General features: G+C 47.9%; 1 protein-coding gene across 1 annotated transcript; it reads right to left on the minus strand.

The window, feature by feature from the left end:
* Nucleotides 1-2,224: 2,224 nt before the first annotated feature.
* Nucleotides 2,225-13,294, minus strand: LOC125758380 (neprilysin-4-like). The gene is made up of 3 exons (XM_049415483.1): nt 13,247-13,294; nt 6,202-7,527; nt 2,225-2,551 (listed from the first exon to the last, which is right to left on the minus strand). Exons 1-3 carry the CDS (start codon nt 13,292-13,294, stop codon nt 2,225-2,227), a joined length of 1,701 nt encoding a protein of 566 aa, XP_049271440.1.
* Between the last annotated feature and the right edge of the window lie 842 nt (nt 13,295-14,136).

Consider the following 14,136-nt stretch of genomic DNA (forward strand, 5'->3'; position numbering starts at 1 on the left):
GACTGCCCTACCGAACGTATGAACAACAATATTCCACCATTCGAGAAAGAAATAGGGATTTGAATTCCTTAAACTACTTTACAGTAGCAATTTATGTCTAGACCCATTTCTGGAGCTCTAGTAGTTATCAAATATAACTAGACGCCGCACTTGGATCGATGCATTAACGTCTTGCTTTTTAAGAACGAACACATGAGCAACGTGTGCTCTTACGAGACACTGATTAAATTACCTCGGCGTTCTCTGCTCCTCCCTCGTCTTCCGACCCTTTACAATGAATTACATGAAACGTGTGGTAGCCCGTCCGTGTTCGTCATTGAAAATAAATTTTTGCTCCCGCAGTCCGCCATCTCTTCAGGTTACTGTCACCTGTTGATTTATAGGCAAGGAACATACTATACATATCGTTTTTGACAGAGATGCTCGTCGCCCGCCACCGAGACCAACGAGGCGTTGTGGTGTGGATTGTGCAGTGAGCGTCAAAAGTTTAGAGATCACGATACACAAAGCTGAATATTCCCGCTGCCTCGGCAGGCAACCTTACATTTTGATTTCCGGGTTGTTCTAAAACGCGCTAAGAACATGTACTGTGCAATTCGACCGAATACAGTCACAGATATCTGGGAATGCAAAGTTTTCTCAGACGTAGCGGGTTTCTGAACGTTTGACGCCGCGACTGCACATAGACAAATCCTGCCCAACACAGTGAGGCGTGGGCAAGTCGCTACATAGTTCTAAGGTAAAGAGCGCACAAGACATAATGCGAATAAGGGAAAACAACAGCGCGCGCTGTTCCTTGTTGCCCTTCTTTGTTTACGTCCTTGCGCGCTGTTCCCCTTAGAAGACGAATCCAGCCAACGAAAGCCAATAATGGTGCAATATATGGCATGGGAAGCCCGTTGGAAGGCGAAAACTTCAGCGCGAACCAGGACGGGACGACAAAGAAGAAAGTGAGGACAAGCACTTTCTTGTGGTCCATCCTGGTTTGCGCTCAGGTTTTCACCTTGAAAGAAAGTTATTTTTTGGAGCAATGGGAGGCACTCCTCGCTAGCTCGGACCCGGAGGTGCAACTAGCGCTCCTGGACCATGTCCGGCTGGCGCACAAGCCAGTGGGCCTTGGACATGGGGCCCCACCCATCTAGCTCCTAGCCCCCTTCCCTTTTCCCCAATAAAAGTTATTCTTCTTCTTCTTCTTCTATTTACCAACTATGCCCAACGAAGTTTTGTTGAAGCATAAAGCCACCCTTACGGTTTGGTGTCAGTGCGTACATTGATCCTGTTCAAGAGAGTTTGGTGCATCATGCCGTGGAGTGATATTGGTGCGTCAGCGAAATAAGTGCGCCTGTACGTTGGCCTAAGATCTGCGCATATGCTTGCCATTTAAGTAATCGTGCATTCGCTTCTATGCTTACAATCCTACATGCTTATAGTAGTTTCCGCGCTATTGACAATGTGTGCTCAAGAATTCGATATTGATAGCAGCGCCGGATCAAACAGCCAAGCGATGTCAGGAATTGTACAGTGTAGAACAAGCTGAGTGTTTATGATGCCATTTTTTCTGTATCTAAGAAAGCCTTTTTAGATTTTGCTCATACAGAGGCGTAGCGAGGATTTATTTCAGGGGGAAGGGGGGGGGGGTAGCGGCCTTTCTGTATGTATGTGCAGTATGCGTTCAGTTCACAAATCTGCATGGATATCTACATACAAACTGAAAAATGGCGAGAAAGCTTGAACGAACGTATCTCCCCTTCCATTCCGCTCACTGGCTACGCCTGCAGCATGTAGTACATATGTATACCTGCCGTGGAATATCTCATTTAGCATGTTGAGCGAGACAACGTGTAGCGAGTGGCATCGGCAGCAGATGTAGGAACATTAAACAGCCGCTACTTCTACTAACCACTGCACGTTGCCTTTACACCGCGCAGATGGAATGCTTAGAATGAATGGAAGGAAGCTAGCTTGTCCCCTTGGGCGCAGTGGCGTAAGCAGAAATTTTTTCGGGTGGGGGGGCGGCACCTCCTTGATCCAACATTGGGTCTGGGCAGATAAGTGAGGTCGAGTGTTGTTTTGTGCTCTGTATCCCATGGGAATAAAAAAATTCGGATGGGGGCACGGGCCCGGTGTGCCCCCCCCCCCCCGGCTAAGCCACTGGCTGGGCGGTGACCTGCGGAGCCACCAAACTTAGATTCTTGGAGGAAGAGGAACCGATCTCACCCTTGCGTCAAAGGGCCTGGACAAGCGCACTCGCGAACATCGTGCCGAGGCCGGCATAGTTGATGGTCTGCGGGAAGCTGCGCGAGAAGACGGGCTCCTGCAGCGTGGCCATCGACACGGCAACCGCGTTGCCCCAGTAGTCGTACTCGATCAGGGCGTCCCAGGCGGCGGTCGGTATCCGGTCGAGGAGCTCACCGGCCTCGGTGCCCAGAAGAGAACGCATGGCTTCTTTCGCCTTCAGCCAGTGCTCGATGTAGAGCGGTTCACGCTCAGGGAATCCACTGTACGCCCCTTCCATCAACAGCTCGTCCGACGAATGGGGCCAGAAGTTCAGCTGCGCGAAAACGACAGGGGACACTTACTGCGTGCTGTCTGTTTTGATCTAGCGATTTAAACTCAGTGTTCATTGGATTAACAGGAAGCGGCATCGACTTCTGATTTACCGGGAATGGCTTATATAAAGCAGTGAGGAAAATTGCATCACTGTCCTCTCTACTGAACGCTTTATTTCGCCTGGCGTGGTCGCTTTTACGCATGATTCATGCCAATCTGCAAGCTCATGTCTCTCGCGACAGTGCGGAGAGCGTCTCGCTTAACGCGATCACATCGAATAAGAGGTAACAAAAGTAAGAGCATGAAATTTGCTGCACGTTGCCAATGTTTCGCTTACTGAAATCACTGGATTTAGGACAACCCCTTCAGCTAGCAATAATCCGCATTTTTATTGCGATAGCAATTATATGGACACTCTCGGCGGATTTTGCCGTCACCGTCATGTCCCGTATATGTATATGTATGTATATATAAATAAAAACCACAATAAAAAATAACTAGGAAGAAGAAAATTCCGAAGCGCGCGAACCTGCGACCTCTCATTCCGCAGCGCGTTGCCTTAGACAATTCGCCATGCCAGATTCATTTCCCAGGATGCGAATGGCAGAATACAAACGCAAGCGGCGTTAGGTGAAACGCACGGGTCGCCACACGTGGCGAAAATAAAATTATGTGTGACGGGGGCCATGCTGCATCGTTGCCAGCGCTGCGTTTGCGTCCTATCGCTGGCGACCCACGCTAGTTTTCCATTTGGGGTTGTAGTGCCGCGCCACTCGTGGCCAGTCGGCCAGAGATCGAGCTAGAGGGAACGCTCTGGTTCGTGTAGGCTTAGGCCACAGGAGGGAAGAAACGAGACGGCTGAACCAGAATCACAAGTATATATATCTTACACCGTGTCTAGAATCCCGAGGAAAAAACGCAAACGCACAAGACACCCACGAATAAAAGAAACGTACAACACAAGCGCTGACTAACAACTGCTTTATTCTTTCATACGCCAATGAATATATAAGCTCAAGGCAACCTTGCCGCACATGCGCACAAAATAATAGCTATAAACCGAAACTTGTAACAAGGATGATAGTGTATTAGATACGCGGAGATATGCAATCATATTCAGATAGGTGCAGGGCCAAAGAAGTAAAGAATAAGTAAGAAGGACAAAGAAGTGCGTTTGCGCTGTAATTTTAGCCTCAGGAATATGCACCGACTAGACCCAAATGAAGTTTTATTTTAGTGACCAGTATCGACGCCAGCGGGAAGCGCGAGCCGTGGCTTCACGTGCCACTGCCAAGCGCCGTCTTCATTTCCTTCCCTTGCGGTCGCGCGCTCTTCGGTTTTGTGTGCCGCCCCAAGGAAGGCGCTTCAGGGTCTTGGGACAACGAGAACGCAAGAGTCCGAGAGTGGCTGCGTTCTGCACATGCATCCTGGCGCCTCACAAATTTCTTGGGTCCCCAATTCTAAAACTCTCTAGTGTTTCGCAGGAGTTTGGATGTGTGCCTCCGACTTGTACTTTGACATACAAGGCGTGGTCGACCGTGCTCGCGCGATTATCTGTTGAGGGAGAGTTTTGTGCGTCTTGTGCTTTCACCGCAAAAGTTTACATTGAAGCTATAGACCGCACGAAGGTCACTTTGCTCACTGCAGCGGCCGCGTTTGCGAAAGGAGTGATCTGCTAGCTAGAAGAGCCAAAGTAGGGGCTATAGTTGAAGTAACAACTGTGACAATTCGCGCATGTCCTGTGTATACCTGTGCGTTCTTTTCGTGCGTCCTTCTTTGTGTTTGAGCAGCGCACTGCAAGTGTCGAGCTGTGACAGTTGTTAGTTCGCACTCGCCTTGTGTGTTTTCTTTTCCTGCACCCTTTGTGCTTGAGCAGCGCGCAGCAAGTTTCTAGCTGCTTGCCGTTCTTCCTCTGATATTCAAATTTCTTGCTATCGCATTAATTGCTTCGTCCTTGCGGCGAAACTGTGCCCTTTTATCTTTTGACTCCTCAAAAGTTTCGCGCACCTACGCGTACCTGCACGCTTGTAAATACTTGTTGCAAAGGAAGAAAAATATATTAACTGATCGGTGCTTTAAATATATTACAGTTGTAAATTTTCATCTTGCAAGTTTCGCACATGCACATAGTATCATTTCCCTCCTTGCAGGTGATTACATGGGGAAAAATCGGTGGCAACACTTTGCCACTGCAGTTTGTCGGTGCAACCTAAATAAGCCGACAGCAACAGGCAGGGAGCCGAATGTGTGAACGTTTGCTTTGCGCAATGGGCCCTGCCAAACACCATTCGTCACCAATCCCCTTCATACCAGAACAGGCTCTCTTAAGCTCTAATAGTAGTGTGTCGAGCCAGGTTAGAATATCTACTATTGTTAGTCTGTCAGAATGTACATACACCGAGACAATATCGGCACTTCGAGGGTACTGCGGTGATTGCAGACCGGAAAAAGCATGTTTGGCGCGATAATTACATAAAATTACATCATAGTCAAGCTTCCGAAGATACGCGCTTGACAGAGGTCTAAAGTCCATAAGTAGTGTCTAATTAGAATTATTTCCTTAAACAGGGAAGTTCGTAAAATCAAGAAAGGTATTTTTCGGTCCCTAAAAATCTGAAATTGTAGCATAGTGACACCTAAAAGCTAAAAGCGCTAGCCCACGCCTGCGCTTGTAAGAAGTCCACGAGGGCGGCCCGGGCCTCCCATGTCGCTCGGACACGGGAGGCTCAATGTGCACGTAGGCTAGCTATGTAGTCACGTGAATCTATGACAGCCGGTCGATATGCAGAGACCCAGAGAACGAGCAGCATTGCCAGCAGGCTGACAAGAAAGTTACGAGGAGACGATCGGAGCCGTCTGTCGCTTGAAGCATGGAATAACAAAAGCAAGGATGGAAGGAGAAATCCTATCAGCGTCCCCTTTATAAGGGGGTGGTGACCTGTGCGCCACCGAGCTAATGCCTTGTCGGTCTAATGCCTTGTCTAGTTCAGTTAAATCAATCTTACTATGGAAAAAAGAAATTCACAACCCATCTCTCTGCCCCTTGCGGCAGATTGACCTTGTTTTTCCAAGTATTTATTTTTGTCTTCTCTCTCTATTTTTCCCCCACCATGCAATCTTCTAACCGTCTCTTATGTCTATCGCGGACGTGTTTACCTTTACACTGTGGTCCCTGAAACCCAAGGCTGCAGAACATGCTTCGTCGTTTCCTTAGCTTTCCCACAGTATGTACATTTTTCTTCTTCTTTACTGAATTTCGCTTTACAACTACGCGTGCTAAGGCAACCGACCTCGCTTCAAACAGTAAAGCACTTCCCTTTGAAAAAATTAAACTGACACACACAGAGATGGAGAAGTTGAACCGAATTCTTTGCGCAGCACACAACTGCGAAAGCTCCACTACCATAGCTTTTCCTTGGTAGAAAACGTCCTTAAATACAGCGTATTTGCGCGCACATAAAAACTCTTATTCACACACGTCGTTCGTCAGAAAACCAACTTAGCCAATCGTGAGTGCGGACGTTATCGAGAGCGACAAACCAGCACCGAAGAGGAGTTACAGGAAAGCGTTGTAAATGGGACATGAATTTCGCCTAGTGTGCGAAGTTATTAAGCAAAGCAGGCATTTCAGCGAATACTCGTGAGGGTCACCTTTAGTGCATGCAGCTTGCGAATGACCTGCTTCTTGCTTACTGCGCCCATCCACGACAGCCGTTGAACCAAAATGAAAGCCTCGTGTTGGACGGCGGTGAAGATGTCATTCACGGCCTTTGCGTGTTCTGGCGTCCAGTACTGTTGTACCATCTCAGCCGTCACTGCTGGACCGTAGCAAGCATCCACTCGTCTCTGGCAAGCAACGGGTGAAAAGGCCTGCGCGTGGTCGTCGTTGTCCACCGCTAGCGCACCGAGATCGGCGAAGAGACGCACCATCCACCACCCGATCACATTGAGCAGCTCATTTGCTCCGAACTTGTTCAACAGGCCTCCAATCACTGTAAAGTGTTCAAGGCTGTCGATCAGAATTTCTGTGTACGCATGAACGTTCAAAGTCTCGCCCAAATGCTTTCGAAGGAAAGCGAGCCACTGCGAAGACGTGACCGCCGGCGCCCATTCTTCCACTTTCGCTAATAGCGTGATGCGCAGCCGCTTCAGCCTCGGGTTGAGGCACGAAATGTTCCTGAATGATAGCAGGACGTGCGTATGAGTACTGGATACACGTTTTGCTCTCAGTTTCGTGTACTGGAGGCCGCCGCCGACAGCTTCGGCGTAAAACATCACCTCGGCCACGGTTTGACGCTCGTCTGCATGTTCGGCCCTCAACATCGTCGACAACGCGACTGGAGTCTCCTTAAATTGTATTCTGCGCAGCCCATTTCTGCGTAGGCGCACGCCAAACCACAGGTCGATGCGCCAGTTGATACTCAGGTCGAGAAGCACGTCGAAAGGGTGCCGCTCTCCGGTCGGTTTGTTGGGCCAGGGCAGGCCACGATCGCGGAGAAAATCGCGGAAAGTGCGAAGAGCAGCCCGGTGCGCTTTTTGATCGGACTGCTGCTCTAGACAAGAGTGCAACATGCGGCGTGCTTCCCGAGTTGCGTCGAACCTGCCCGTGTGATTTCGCAGGAACCTGGCGTCTTGTTGGAGTGCGCTTTCCCTCAGCAGGGCGTCCACATCGGTGGCGACGGCGTGATCGTGTGTCCAACGGCCGCACATGAGGATGCTGAACTCGCGGCAGGTGTCCGCCGATGGCTGCATGGTCTCGTGGAGGAAGCGCGCCTGTCGGTCGCAGGCACGCGTAGTGCACACGTTCTCTGACCACACGTGCACCTCGGGGCTGTTGCCATGGACAGGGATGAGGAGTAGGATGATGACGCAGGCAACGACAGAGGCGAGAGAGCAGCCGATCAGGGCGACAGTGTGCACGTAGTTTCTCTTCTTTGACAGCAGGTGTGATAGCTCAGACTCATCGAGGGTAGGTCGCTGCGTAGAAGCAAAACGATACTTGCAGAATACAAACTTGAGCCCCGTGTATATAATTATTCGAAGCATCTCTCAAATTGGGCAAGACTATATAATCTGCGACTAACTGCGAAAGAAACAGATGATATTCTCACCTATAAACAAACCTATAAGCAAAATAAGTGTGATATTGGCAGGAAATTGTGTTACGCACGTTAGGGAACAAATATTTCTTGTTTTGCAATTCCTGCTTGATTTAAACTGGACAACTCATGTGAATCACCTGATTACCGCATTAGCGCGAACATTGAGTTGTTTTTACAAAGCAGTCAGCACATGGGTCGGGAAAACATGTGGAGCTCACTCAGACTCACTCACGAAACATATCTTGCCCTTAGGGTTCACTCGGACTCAGACTCACCAAACTTTTTCTCATCCGGACTCACTCGGACTCAGACTCACTATAATTTTTCTCAACCGGGCTCTTTCGGACTCGGACTCACCAACATATAATTCACTCGGACTCACTCAGACTCAGACTCACGGCTCGATCTGAGTCTGAGTGAGTCTGAGTGAATCGATTCATGAGTCCGTTAGCCTATAATTAGCTTATCCTACCATAGTGTCAATGCTCTTTAGCACCAATATCTCGCATAATCGGTGCTCTACTTAGCACCTTTGATCTCGTATCTTCAAATACGAGTTATCAGAGTTTGCAATTCAATAAGGACCTTTTTATTGAAAGAAATGACTCACACGAGATATTTTTATCAGTAACTTCCCGTGAAAACGTTTGCGGGGGAAGGTCAAGGCACCTCCTCCCCCTCTCCTTCAGCAACTCACGCCTCTGATAAATAATTATTGAGCTGACGTATGAACGGTAGCGCGTTGAAGTATGTGTGAGTATACGTGAGTATAAACGCATACTCACGTATAGGGACGTGAGCCGACATAAGGCTGATAGTAATGCTGAAGGTGAGTAGATAGGACCATAGGTCGCCAGAAAATGCTTCTTTTTTGCCGCAAACAAGCAGTGACTGGAACCACCTTCCTGTCTCTATTGCTGCAATCGAAGAATCTGCCGCCTTCAAAATAACAGTTATTGACGTATTGTTCTCAGACCGCTCCTCTCTGTAATGCCCTCGGGCCCTGAGAGTATGAAAATAAATAAATAAATAAATAAATAAATAAATAAATAAATAAATAAATAAATAAAATGTGGAGCTCGCTCAGAGTCACTCATGTCATATATTTTGCCCTTAGGGCTCACTCTGACTTGGACTCATCAAAATTTTCCTCGACCGAACTCACTCGGACTCAGACTCACAAAAATTTTACTCACCCGGACTCACGTCGAGACGTGAGTCTAAGCGAGTCGACTCGTAAGTGAGTTTGCCGACCTATAGTCAGTACACACAATCCCACTAAGGTTAAAAATAAGTATGTACTATGCACTTTTACATTCTACGAAAAATTACGTAATATTAGTCTGGGGAATGGCATCGTAAAGGAATTACTATGGACTTCTTGCGACGCAAAAAAATATACTGCGCTGCTTCGAAAAGTGCAAGGGGCATCGACTCCTCCATTCTTAATCAAACATTGCAGGCTCAGGGTGGATCAGTTGTGCTATTTTAAATTGCTCCAGGTAATTCAACACAGTAAAATAATGACCATATGAACAATGCTGCACCGAAAGACCACACAACCTCTTTAGACAACGAAAGGAACGAGAACCTAAAAGAGAACTAATTATGCAAAATGATGCGCTGCATACCAGATAGCTTGTGTTTTGAATATTCTTGGAGACCGACTAAAACTTGGAAGCTATTATTGCTGCCTTAAAAATAACCTATTAATAACGACATGTATATTGTATCGACATTAACCGGCTCATTTCCATGCCATTACCAATGCTTAAAGGGACACTAAAGGTAAAATACAACTGGGCGTGGACTTCTGAAATACCATTCCAGAAACCTCGTAGTGATTGTTAGGTGCCAAGGGAATGCTTATTTTAAAGGAAAATCACGTTTTCGTAGTCCGCATACTGCTAGCTCAATTCGAACCGCCCGCCTCTCATAAACTCGGGACGTAAGCTCACCCCAAAGCCGCCTTTAGCGGGCGATACGCCAGCACCTTCCGTTATCTGGTAACACTGCGCCTCCACTGGAAACGGACGGAAGAATACTTCTTGTTATGCATGTTTTTGCTGGCCGCTGCTGCTTGCATTGCGGTGCGATGTTTTCCGCGGAAGCGCTTGATACTCGGACACTGCTGTGTAGAGTCGGGAAGCTGCATGCGATTCGGCCGTCAGTGCGGGAATACGGCCGCCCCATGAGCGTGTGTGTATTTGTGCTGGCGCCGTTCAGTGAGCCTTTGGTTACGCCGCTGGTGCGCCGTGCCGCCGAAATGCGACACGATCGACTCATGTATACCGCGAAATCTGTGTGCGCAGCCTTCACTTGTGTGATACACGTCGGTCCAATGCTCATGCCCTCCGAGGAGTCGTGCAGAAGGCGCCTGACGACTCATTTAGCTTTGAGACGCGGAGAGGAACCTTTCACGAAAACAGCCACGACAATAATATGTAGCTCTTCCTAATAATAGTTTTGCTTTTTTAAAACATTGAAACCTTTTCTTTACTCTTCCATTTCCCTTTACATGGACATGCAGCGTCCAGACAGACCCACGAAACAGCGATGTGGGGAAGCAGTACTTTGAGGAGCGGGTTACACGACTTGCTTACGTTACGGCTGATTTCGTAATCATCTGCACGAAAATGCAGTGGGCACATGAGTCGATTTTGTTGTTGTTCATCCCACATTCGTATAAGTGCGGCACTTCGAGCGTACGAGTTCCCTCCGTGGCGCCGACTGAAAAGTCGTTGATTTCGTTGCTGCAGCAGACATTACACCGACGCGGCATTATCTCTAAATTGCAGTTAGAGCGAGTTTGGCGAGCCAGTAAAGCCCGCGCAGCAATATGCGATAATGAAACTGCCCTTGAGATGGGACTGCGCGAGCCAAAACTATCGCACCATGTGAGCGGAGCGCAGCCCGGCGAAAACGGAACTTCTGAACTGCCATGGTAACACTAAGTCCTTTCTTCAATGAATGAAAGAGAAACACACAAGCAACGTTTTATTACGTCTTGTAATGTATGGAATGTTATCTTTTATTATAAGTAGTTTGAGTACTAGTGATTAATTGTACTAGGGACTCGACGTCATCGGGCTCATTCCAAAATGTCCCACTGGTGGCGCATGTCGTGTCCTAGATATACCTTGATTTCTCGATTAATAGATCCCTGCTGTTGGTAATATTGACGTTTCCGACATTCTCAAACATTGACTTTTGTTACCTTTGTCAAACATTGTTATTTGCCTATAGTGTCCCCTTAAAGCGCTCACGAATTAGTAGTCTGAGTATTTCCATGTATAATGCACTTGCAATGCACTTGCAATGCATCCTCATGCATTCTGCGTTTCTCATTCTTTGCATTTATATTCGCAATGCCCGCGAACTATAGGTGGCGCGCCGTGCTTTTCAACATGGCGCCAGGAGGAGGGTCAACCCGTCTGTTAGCATAGGAAAAGATAGGACGTGCGGACGTACGGACCATGCCACTTTCACCGGATGAAGTCATGAGCTGCGCTGAAATGGATATGAGACTAAAATACTTTCCCAAACCATGGAAAGTGCTAAGTACTCGCCACCTAATTATTTGCTGCGAAGTGAAAGGTTATGTTTCAGCTCCGTTACCGTGCATAACGATGCTTTGCGAAATCCTGTGCGTGCTACATAAACCCGTATGAACTAGAATTGACGTATGAGCTGAACGGCACTCCGAGGTAGTACGTACCGAGCCTGCCTGACGGATTTGCCGCAGTAGTAGGTCGCCAGCGAGTAGCGCCATCGCTGCTGCGCGTGATGATGGCTTGCAAACATAAAAGTGTTCTGTGATAATACCCTTTCGTCATTAGTTGCGCTGTCGGAAACGCGGAGTTACGTCTTCAACGGAACACAAGCATTTAACATGCCATTCAGTAGCGCTTGTGTCACAGCCATGCTGAGACTGTAGCCGTGTGCAATTCACTTCACTCGCATGTTGCAGTCTCGATCAGCACAATCGAAATATGAATATTGAAAAGAATGGACACGTGTCCTTTTTGCAACGTCGAAGAAGTTAGCCGAGAGGCGTGGATTGTGGCCGTGACTGCACGATCCATCGCTCTAACCATTTCGCTTCGCTGGTCGAGCTCGAGCGTGTTGGCGGCATGCGGCGCTCCATAATTAATATCCACAATAATTATGATACATGCAATGCACAAGAGGAACTATGCTTTTATTTCGATCTCGCTCAAGGATATTATACATTAAATACAATCAAAGTGACTTACGAGTTACGAGCGTGAAAGAACATTAACGCAGGAGGGGACGTGAAGTGCAACTCGCTCGTCGTGAGTTAGCAGCTGGTGGTTCATCGTCGCTATCACTCTCGGTGCTTTCACAGTCTTCTACGTCCAGTGAAAAATCCTCGTCGTCAAGATGGTTTCTTTCAACATCACTGCTGAAAGCAATCTGAAGAATTTCCTCCGCCGAACGACTTCGACCACTCCGCGTCACCACGTTTACAATTAGAGAGACGTCTGGGCGCGGAGAACGTTTTGCTCTCAGACCGGTCAACAAGCAAATCGCTTGCAGTGTGCTGCCACCTATCAACAAACGTACAAAAACAAGCGGCGCAGCGGTGGCTATGAAACCCAACACACTGGCGAAGGACGGCGTGGATGGAAAGCGTTCGCTCCACGAAAGGCGTCGAGCAGACGCGTCCTCGAATGATTGAAACGTCGCTCGCATGATTCGTAACAGCGCTTTGCTGACAAAGGATGGAGGCCCTATTTTAATGTATCGCCAACTTGAGATCGCTCAGTTATACATGAGCACATCGCGAGCCCGCGCGACCTCCCTCCCGCGTAGTGTTATGGGACTCATGCAGTATAAGAAACACTGACCAATTATATATGCAAGTAAAACAGGGTGAGCTTCAACTGAATATGTCGGACGATAACATTTAACTTGCCTACGTGGCTACAGAAAGCCTCGCGAAGCTGATAGTATGTGTACACTGTGGGTTAGCATTGAAAGCGCGAGTTGCGACGTATTTTCACGAAAACTTCGCGTCTCGCAAGAACGAATCAGATTTCTCGTGTCACGGAGGGCCCGGTTTGTTCGCTGATGCAGGATACATGCAAAGTCGTAGTGTTCCTTTCTTGCCAACGCGTTAACACTGAGGCTAGCACAGCCGAACAAGGGAGCGACTGCATAGTGCCACCATTTTGTCGTCTACTAACCCTCCTCGAGAGGACGCTCCTGAATTCCGCTCGGTGGCGCGACAGTCTATGGGCATTGCGAATTGTTTCGTTTATCGTTTAGTTGTGTATCTTGCCGTGCGCGACCACTTCTCTACGATTGTTGAAAGACGTTGTGTAAACTTTTTCTTTTGTTCGTGAATTATTTTATGTGTGCTCTCGTAAGCTGCTAACTGTGCATATTTCTGAAGCTGATGTATTGCAATTTTTGTTGACTGCGCTGAACACGAAGCATGTGATCTGTCACGAACTGAGGAGGGAGAGGGGCCTTTGTCAGGCTCGTTTGCCTTTAGCGCTTGCCACTGCATTGAGCTTCGTAGATTCCCTACTGTAAACAAAGTGTTTACTTACTGCTTGCTTACTTACTTGGGGCCCTTTTACTGCCACAAGACATAAGAGCCCATAGCAACACATGGCCCCATGGACATTCTCCGTATCTATTGGCATGGGGCGCTTTGACCGCGGACTTGAAGCCGAAGCTCTGGGACTAGGATTTAGTGTAACAAAATGTGGATTGATGGTATTCAGCGATCCTGATCATGAGGTCATATCAGAGGATCAGGAAAACCGAGGGTAAGAGCACACAAGTACCTCGAACTATGGGTAAATGAGGGTGATAGATATATGAAAATTCAGCAAAGGGAAAGAGGAATGCTGCAATAATGGAGCACAGAGATTTATGGGGATTACAATATGTACGAGGTGATTCTAGGTCTGTGGAAAGGTGTAATTGTTCCGGGGATTATATTTGGGAACTCAGTGGTGTGTGCATGAAGTCGGAGGTGCAATAAAGAATTGATGTGAATCACATGACTGTGGGATGCTTCGCTTCGGGCGCTCACGGGAAGACGACTATAATGAGGCTGTAAAAGGGGATATGGGATGGGCAGAATTTGAGGCGAGGGAAGCTCAGAGCAAAATAAGGTTCCAAGAGATGCTAAGGAATATGAAAGAGAGTAGATGGGCGGACAAAGTGTTCCGGTATTTGTATATAAAGAGCGTCGACACACAGTGGAGAAAAGGGACTAGGAGGCTCGCCAGTAAATATACGGCTGGCAGTGTAAGCGATGTGGCAAAAAAAAGCGTTAAGCGAAAGGCCAGAGAGGCTGAGAGGATTTATTCGACAGAAGTGATGAAGAAAAAAAACGGCTCTGAGTAACTACCGAAAGCGCGAAAACGAAATAAAGAGGAAGGCATTTTATGATTATTCAAGGGGGAGCGCCTTACTGTTTGAAGTGAGATCGGGTTGCCTTAGA

The sequence above is a fragment of the Rhipicephalus sanguineus genome, chromosome 4, assembly GCF_013339695.2.
Source record: "Rhipicephalus sanguineus isolate Rsan-2018 chromosome 4, BIME_Rsan_1.4, whole genome shotgun sequence".
NCBI classification, from domain to species: Eukaryota; Metazoa; Arthropoda; class Arachnida; order Ixodida; family Ixodidae; genus Rhipicephalus; species Rhipicephalus sanguineus.